A 9,076-nucleotide genomic window follows, 5' to 3' on the forward strand; every position below is an offset into this window, starting at 1 on the left:
GAGGTCAGCAGAGGTCAGTGCGCCTCGCAGCTGCTGTGGAAAGAGAGAAGCAAACAAAAGTGAAACGATGAGACGCGACAGCTCGAGTGACCGCAGTGTTCACCTGAGACGACAGGTGGGGGGGTGGGGGGACACCTGGGGCAGGGAGGGGGGTCGAGTTGCAGTGGCGCCACCAGAGCTCACACACACACACACACAGCAGCTCTGCCCTCAGTGAGAAGAGAAGTGGCGTGATGTCACTTCCTGCAACTCTCCTGGCCTCAGGGGCAGGACGTGGCTCCAGAGACCGGCTGGACCTTCTGGACCCTGCAGGCCCAGCGACGAGAGCAGGCTGAGGAGCAGCTCCAGAGGTTCAGAAGTTGACATGTCTGCTGCCCCGGTGAGAGCTGGGACCTGTTCTGCCCCTCCTGCTGCAGAAGCTTCATGTGAGCTGCAGACTGAGACCTGCGGTGGAACCAAAGGTCCACGGCTGGACCCAGTGAGGCCCAGAACCCAGCAGAGGTGGCTCCAAGAACGCTCCTGGCCCGAGAAGACCAACAGCATCTTCTCAGACTGGCGCTGGAGTCCAGGAGCAGCAGAGTGGCCTCACGGCTCCAGGGTGAGTCCAGGGCCACAGAGCCGTCTGACGTTCCGGCTCAGGTCTGGACTTGCTGACCTGGGCTGCAAGACACACACACACACACACACACACGAGAGCAGGGAGCTCAGTCAGGTGGAGAGCTGGGCCCTCGGGCTGACTCACTGAAGATGTTGATGGATGTGAGCTCCTGTCTGTGTGTGTGTGTGTCATTATCGGATCTAACAATGTGGCGTTCAAAACATTACAGCAATTAAATGGAATAAAGAAACAAGAACCAGCAGCTCCCCTCAGAACACACACACACACACACACATCTGTAGCTCTGTCCTTGTGAGGACCTCTCCAGGCCATCACCCTTCCCCCAGCCTCTCCTCCTGGACCAGGACTCTGGACCAGACTGGACCTGTTAGTTTGAAGTTTGAACCCTCAGACTGGGGATTGACCTTGTGGGGAGCGGCCTAATGTCCCCACAATGTCATGTGGACCTCACAAGGAGAGTGTTATATCAAGAATTGGTCCCCACAAAGCAGTATAAACAAGCCCCCCCCCACACACACAAAGCCTCTCCAGAACCTTCAGGCCTCCTGGTGCACTTTGGTGATGAAGATGTGAGGAGTCTTCCTCACTGGTGCGCCGCAGCTCTCTCACAGCGTCGTGTTCCCACCATGTTCCCACCTCCTGCTATGATCACAGATGAGCAAGAGCTGGGTGGGAGGCAGGACAGACAGACAGCGCGCCGGTTCGATTCCTGAGGCTGAGAGTTGAGAGCCAGGAGGACTCGTCCTGAAGAGACTCAGACTGCACCAAGTCTCTCCGAGTTGACGACAGCGTGGTGATGGGACTCTGGAGCTCCAGCAGAGCAGCTCTCACTGGGCTCCTGAGTCCTGCGGGTCGCACGCGGCCGGAGGGGGGGTTGGACGGCGCTGACTAGAGGAGGGTCCGCTGGGTCCAGTGAAGGGGACCCGGGTTTACTTTGCACCGTTCCAGAGGATTAGAGACTCCACACGCTGCCGCTGATGGAGAGGAGTCTCATTATTCAACGTCTCCTGGTGGACACACACTCACACACACTCACAGTCACACACACACACAGAACAACTTGTGCAGCTCTGGAGAGGAAGTGGAGGAGTGAGAGCTGCTGAGGTGTGAATGAAGAGTCTGAGAGGGAAAATCAGGATGAATAATTGAGACGGAAAAGAATTTGAAATAAAGACGAGAGCACAGAGAGCAAGAGGGGGAGAGGAGGAGGAGGAGGGAGGAAGGGGAGGAGAGGTGAAGAGGAGGAGGAGGGGAGAGGAGAGGAGGAGGAGAGGAGGAGAGGAGAGGAGAGGAGAGGAGAGGACAGGAGAGGAGGGGAGAGGAGAGAGGAGAGGAGGAGAGGAGAGGAGAGGAGCGGAGAGGAGGGGAGGAGGAGAGGAGGAGAGCAGAGGTGAGGAGAGGAGAGCAGAGGAAAGGAGAGGAGAGGAGAGGAGGAGGAGAGGAGGAGAGGAGAGGAGAGGAGAGGAGAGGAGAGGGGAGGAGTGGAGAGGAGAGGAGGGGAGGAGAGGAGAGGAGAGGAGAGGAGGGGAGGAGGAGAGGAGGAGAGGAGAGGAGGAGGAGAGGAGGGGAGGAGGAGAGGAGGAGAGGAGAGGAGGAGGAGAGGAGGAGGAGAGGAGGGGAGGAGGAGAGGAGGAGAGGAGAGGAGAGGAGGGGAGGAGGAGAGGAGGAGAGGAGGGGAGGAGGAGAGGAGGAGGAGAGGAGAGGAGAGGAGAGGAGAGGAGAGGAGGAGAGGAGAGGAGGAGGAAGAAGAGGAGGAAGATCAGGAGGAGCAGTTGAACCTGTGGAGAGGGAAGAAGTTTGGTCCTTGAAGACATTCATCTATCCATCTGTCTCTCACTCGTTCATGTGCTTCAGACCTTCATGCATTCCTCCGCCGGCTGCTGGTCCTCCTGCGCTCCCATGCTAACATGCTAGCATGCTAGCTGACACGCGCCAGTCGGAGGTCCTGCGACCAGAGGCCTCACTCTGTTGCTGCTGGAGTTCAGCACAGGATTCGGACCCAAAACCAACTTCCTGCAGCACACGCACACACACAGTGCCACACTGATCCACTCACACTGTCAGTCACACACGCCTCAGAGCAACACAACTCTGCTGCTGTTATTCATTCCTCTTGACAAAGAACCAAAACACACACACTCTGGGTGGAGACGTGTGTGTGTGTGTGTGTGTGTGGGAGGAGCCTCCGGTGCGATGGCGTTCCTGCCCGGAGCGTCTGAGGGAAGAGAAGGAGAAGGTTGGGAAAGCACCCGGTGGGAAGGACAACAGAGGAGTGTGGGGACGTTTTGTGAGTCAGTGGTGGAGGCCAGTTATCGGAGCCCAGGGAGGAGCCACCTCACTTCCTGTCCTGACATGTGACCCACACACACACACACTCGCTCGACTGCTCTCAGCGAAATCCAACCTCATCACGGTCATGAAGCCGAAGGCCTCACCCTCTCACCCTCTCTGTAGAGCAGAACAAGAATGAGTGCCACCTTCACTCATTCATCGCTTCACCTCCCACGGACCTCCTGCTCCCTCAGTGGCAGTGAGCCTGGCGGAGGCCTGTGTGGGGTGCTATCCATCGACCTCTGACCTCCTCACAGAGAGTTCTGCAGACCTGAGCCGTCCCCATGGCAACCTGCGCCACTCACCAGCTCCAGGCCTCAACATCAGAGCGTCTGCACCCGGGCCTGACCCGTGGACTCCACCTGGCTGTGGAGGACCAGCATGAAGTCATTCATCCATTCATCCACCTAGAGTTGGTCTCCATCAATGACTATTTCAGTGTGCAGTCATTCATTCATCCCTGTCTCTGAATGAATTCATTTATTCACTTCACTCAGTCAGCCTCTAAACATCAGTTCACCTGTTCAGAGTCATGTCATACTCCCCACCATTCAATCCTTTCACTCATTCATCCCTTCACCGTGGTCCATTCATTCATTCATCCCAACCGTCCTCACCGGAAGCATCCATCTCTTCATTCATCCCCCTCTCGTCGATCATTCACTCATTCATCCCTCACTCTTCACTCAGTCATGTCTTCAACAACCATCCACTTATCAGAGATGCATCACTCATTCATGCGTCCTCCAACATTGAAAGTGAGTCAAACGTGGGGGTGGGGGAGGGTCAGGCCTCCACCCGGGTCTGGTTCTGGTCCAGCAGGCCTCTTGTCAGCCTCAAGTCTTTCATCTCAGTTTGTCTGCTGAGACGCTGGACCCTCTTTTCTTCACCCCCCCACTGCTCTCTTCTTCTCTCTCTTCCTCTCTCTCGCTCACACACACACACAGAGCTGCTACTCTGTCTCTGCTGGAGCTCTGATTTCCTCCCACACTTTTGCAGACAGACGTGTGCAGGGCTCCTCCTCCTCCCACCTCTGGAGCAGCAGAGGACCACACAGCGATGGCAGGCTCCACACTGCTGAGCGGCTGGAGCCAGTCACACGGTCCTCGCAGAGCTCTGCAGACTGAAGGTCCTCCAGGCGAGAAACGCCGTCCTCCCACACGCGCAGCACATATGTGTGTGGGGGGTGGGGTGGGGTGGGGAGGGGCAGGGGGTCAGGTGCAGTTTATCAGCAGAGTTGAACAAACACGTTGCCACGGCGACACACAGAGGAAACAACACAGCCGGAGAAGCAGACGGTGAGTAAACAATAAATCCTCCGCTGATCTTCATTTACATCCTCCCACTCTCACACACAGTTGTGGCTCTCCATCCTTGTGAGGACCTCTCCTGGCCATCACCCTTCCCCCAGCCACCTGAGCCAGGACCCGTTATGTTGAAGGCTTCAGCCTCTGAACCTTGTGAGGACCGGTCCTCACAAAACATGCCCACACACTCAGAAGCAGAGGAGAAGTCAGGCCTGTAGAGCAAACTCCTCCTCAGTCGTTCAGAGACTCGGACAGTTCGCGTCCAACGTCTCAGGCAGTTGCTTCAGTCAGAACCAGGACCCACCTGCCGGGACCCTCAGCTGCAGCAGTCTGGACGGCTCTCTGGGCTTCCTGAAGTCCACCCAGACCTGAAGAGCAGACCTGCGTGATGAGCTCATGAGTGAAAATGAAGACGTTCAGCAGGCGGAGCTACAGCGCAACCCTCTGGTTTCCTCTCCCGCCGGATCATCGGCGCTGATCCGTGTGATTGGCTGCTGATGAGCTCTCTCACACACACACACACACACACACACACACACACGGCGATGAGGTGATTGGATATTAGGTGGAGTAATGAGAGGAGTCACGGCGGAAAATGAGGCACGTTCAGGAGCAAAGTTTTCTTTGGAAGCAATAACAACCTCCGGAGCCCAGGTCCACGTCCTGGTCCAGGTGGAGGACCTCCTGCAGGTGCTGGTGGAGATCAAAGGACGTGACAACAGGACCTGACTGGAAGTGGTCTGGACCTTCTGAAGAGACGGATCCCGGACCGCGGCTGGTCCGACTGAGACCAGGACTGTAGAGTGACGTCAGCAGGCTGATGTTGGAGGAGAGCGTCGCCATGGAGACCAGTGAAAGTGAGCAGCGCGAGGACTCGTCCTTTCATCTCTTCCTTCCAACTACACAGACTCTCGTCTCCAAGTTCTCTGCAGCAGAGCGCAGCTGTGAACGTCGGCCCGAACCTGATTCTCCCTCAGAACCAGAAAAGCCATTAAAAGCTGAAACGCCTCGTCGAGTCCGAGTCGCAAACGCTGCCAGATAAAAGGAGACGTTAAATAGGAAAAACAGGAGAAGCTTCCCCCCCCCCCCCTCCCGCCAGATGACGGACGACTTGTTTTCCTCTTCACGAGTGGAGCTGAGCTTTCGTTCAGATGATGAACGTGGCGCCGGCGGCTCCAACACCTCCGACAGTCAGGAACACGAGACGGCGTGGGGTGACGAAGACTGCGCTGCTCTTCATCTCCTCAGCTTCACTCCCGAGTGTTGACCCGCGGGTTCAGGTGTGAGCACACGGGTGGAGTCGGTCCAGCGCAAGCTAGCGAGGACGATCCCACAGTCTGAGTGTGAAGACGGCGCCACTGCAGCTAGCGGTTAGCAAAACAGCTGCAGAGCGAGGAAGCAGGGCTAAAGCTAGCAGAGCGAGCATCATACAGGGTGAAGGAACAATCTAGGAGTCAAATTTGAGCAACTCAGTTGAACAACTCTTCTGGAGAAACGGGTGACTTGTTGCTCAGCTAGGATAAGCTAAGCTAAGCTAATGTGCGCTGTGTGTGCTGCTCCGACGTCGCCTGTTGCGTGTGAAGCGGTCTGTTCCTGCGTGGAGAGTTTGTCAAGTCAAATTCAGAACATTCTGGCTCAGCCGGTTTCGTCTCTCCGGCGCTTGTTAGCTTAGCGCCTGGCGTTTTCCCAGAGAAGGGCGACGACTGATGAGTCACTGTTTGCAAAGAGGACGAAACACAACCCAAGAAAAGTGCAGAGGAAACAAACAAGTGTGAAACAAATGAGAAGAAGAACCTGTGAGGAGCCGCCGGTGATTGACAGCCGGCGGGTGAGCGCCAGGGAAGCAGCGGAGGCGACGTCCATAGGAAAAAGATTTTATTGAAAAACACTTTCAGTTTGTAACAGACGGTGGAATGTGAGTCGCTGACAAAACCGTTCGGAATCACAACCGGGTTTTTCTGATACTGAAAGGAAACGTGTGTGTGTGTGTGTGTGTGTGTGTGTGTGTGTGAGGGGGAGAGAGAGGGCGTGGGAGGGGCCGCCGGGAGCCGTGACGGGCCAACAGAACCGGGCCGGATGAGGAACCAAAAGAAAACAAACATAATACTGTCACTCACAAACTGGACCCAACTGAGAAGCGTTAACAGGACGAGAACTAAACAATAAATATTCATGGTTCACACTTATGGCACAAATATGCAGCAGTCGGTTTGGCAACTTTTCCCGCTCCTCTTCTCTAATCACCATGGAAACAGTGCAAAAGGGGGGAGGGGCAGTGTCGGGGGGGGGGGAGGCGGGGGCTTTCCATCAAGCGCTAGCTAAAATACATAGCAAAAATTCAAATTTATACAAAACATCTGACTTTATAAAAATGTTTTTTGATCGGTTTCCGGATCTATGTACAGAAGAAGCTATTTACCAAAAGAAGAGTGTCGTCCGTCTTGTTTTGACTAGAAAGGTGAGTAAGGCTATCGTAACAACCCGGGATCCAGAACCATACAAACATGGACCTATGTACAGTTTCTTACCGACACAAGTGCGGTGCAAAGTTTCCGCGTCGCGCGGCCGAGGGCTGACCAATACGAGCAAGGCATTTCACCGTCGCCCGCCGTCCTCGCGGCGGCGCGGCGAGAACCCCAGCGTGACACAAGAAACTAGTAAGATTGTCGTTTTCTGCCGCTTCCACGCGGGGTTTCTGGTTCCCCGCCCACGCGCCATGCGGCACCTTCGCCGACCAAGAAGTGGTACGCAGGGAGTCCACGTAACAGCAGGTGTGTGTGTGTGTGTGTGTGTGTGTCTACATCTTCTGGTGTGTTTTGACTCGGTAAGAACACTTTCACTGTTTTTCTCTTCAGAATTTAAAAAAATAAATAAGAATTGCATATTTGCCGGGTCTGCGACCTCTTAGAGGCGCAGACCTCCGATCAGGACAAGGCTTGGCTTTTTCGGTGACAGACAGATGAGGGTGTTCGGACGTGAGCGACGTGGATGAGAGCGGTGGAGGGTGGGGGGGAGGGGAGGCGAAGGCTCTGGGAGATGCTACACTGAGTGAGTCTGCCATCGTGTGCGCTAACCGTGAGCTATTATTGGGTCTGATGACTCCGGTCCCCGCCGGCGCCCTCTGCTGGCGAGGGTCCCGAGAATATCATCGTGATTGCATAATAACGTGTTCACGCCCGCGCTGACTGTGCTCTACGTGTCCGTCATAAATAAATTCTGCTCTTTGTTTATTCTCTTCTGGTTTTTCACCCGACAACAAACACGACATGCTAGCGGAGGTGGAGGGACGACGCGGCGGCGACGCGTCCCTGTGCTTTTCTAAACTGCAGAGCGGGAGAGCGTCTCGCTGTTGGACCGCCCAGTCCTCCCTCTCTGCTACGAATGGCGTCAGGAGTGGGTGACGGTGTTAGCGGAAAGGACGCAGGGCAGGTGAGTCGACTCTGCCGGGACAGGGTCCGGTGCGGTTGAGTTTTCCCCCTGCCTCCCTCCCTTCCTGCACCTGGGGGGGTGGGGGGCGGTACAGTACCTAGAGCTGTCTCAGGTCGCTACGCTAACCCAGCTTGGGCCTTCCCCTGACGCGACAAACAACAGTAAGGCGAACCGGATTTTTCTTATTGCCCCGAAAACCTTTTCCTCGCCATAACGCCGCCGGCTCTCACGGAGGGCGGCCCCAAGAGTGGAGGGATCAAATGGAGTTAAAAGTGCTGCTCTATGTAGATGAAAGACCTCCACTCTTGGGGCCTGGTGGCGGCTCGCTGGCCTCGGTGTGTCCGACATGACGGCGACACACCGGATACCAAAGCAAACCAGAAAACGTCCTTTGACGGTGAAACTTGACGAAACGAAGACGTCACATGTGAGTGATGTGGGCCATGAGGGGTGATGGGGTGAGAGATGAGTCCAACAAGAGAGTCCCACAGGGGACCGGTGCAAGATTCCCGCCCCTTTTTAATTCCGTAAAGTCTTCCTGGAAGCAGGACGGCTGTTTCCCAGAGTTCCTTGTCGGCTCGCTCGTCTCTTTCAGAGTCCTTTTCATCGCGAGGCTGGCGCCCTCTACGTTTCCTCCGTGGGACGACCGCAGCCAGAAGAGACGGCGCTCTCACTTCCCAGAAGCACTCCGACAAACACACCAGCGGGACGAGGGTTCGGCAAAACTCCCAGGAATAATAAAATAGTGAGACGGGGGAGACGGGGGAGAGGGACAGTGTCCGCCGGCGCCCCCTCCTGCTCCAGCAGGGAAATAATTCCAGCTGTTGGCGCGTTCAGACTTTGTAGTAGATGTTGGCAGGACTCTGCGGCGGCATCTCCTGGACGATGTAGACGGGGTGTCCGTAATCGCCGCTGACCTTCTCGTAGTGCGGACAGAAGACGCTGTCAGCAGTCCTCAGCGGGATGATGATGTCGCTGGGCTCCGAGCCGTTGTTGTTGCCGCCGCTGCCGCTGCGCTTGGGCGTGGCCAGCGTGCTGAGCGACAGCGTGGCGGCGTGCTGCGGCGAGTGCTTGCGGTGCCGCCGCCGGTACTTGAGCAGCAGCAGGACCAGCATGATGATGATGATGATGAGGATGACGCTGCCGGAGGCGATGCCCACGAAGAAGGCCACCTCCGAGCCCATGACGCCGGACGACTTCCCGCCCGAGTTGTTGCCGTCGCTTTCTCGCGTCGCCACACCTGGAGGGGAGAGAGGGAGGCGTGAGCGGGGTGGTGCCGAGAGCTCGCCGGCCGCTCGCTGTCACGCGTGTCACACCGCGCAGGCGCTGGCGTTTCACACGCAGAGGAGAAAGAGGCCTCGGTGGAAACGGAGACATGACATCCACATGG

At 56.4% G+C, this 9,076-nt stretch overlaps 1 protein-coding gene across 2 annotated transcripts in view; it reads right to left on the reverse strand.

The window, feature by feature from the left end:
* Nucleotides 1–6,115: 6,115 nt before the first annotated feature.
* The window catches only part of efnb2a (ephrin-B2a), an 11,865-nt gene continuing 8,904 nt past the window's right edge, over nt 6,116–9,076 (reverse strand). For both annotated transcript variants that reach the window (XM_053877558.1, XM_053877559.1), the window contains exon 5: nt 6,116–8,926. In XM_053877558.1, coding sequence (XP_053733533.1) covers nt 8,520–8,926 — 407 coding nt within the window. In that variant the 3' untranslated portion in view covers nt 6,116–8,519. The remainder of the gene's footprint in view (nt 8,927–9,076) is intronic.

This window comes from Synchiropus splendidus, chromosome 10, assembly GCF_027744825.2.
Source record: "Synchiropus splendidus isolate RoL2022-P1 chromosome 10, RoL_Sspl_1.0, whole genome shotgun sequence".
Lineage (NCBI taxonomy): Eukaryota > Metazoa > Chordata > Actinopteri > Syngnathiformes > Callionymidae > Synchiropus > Synchiropus splendidus.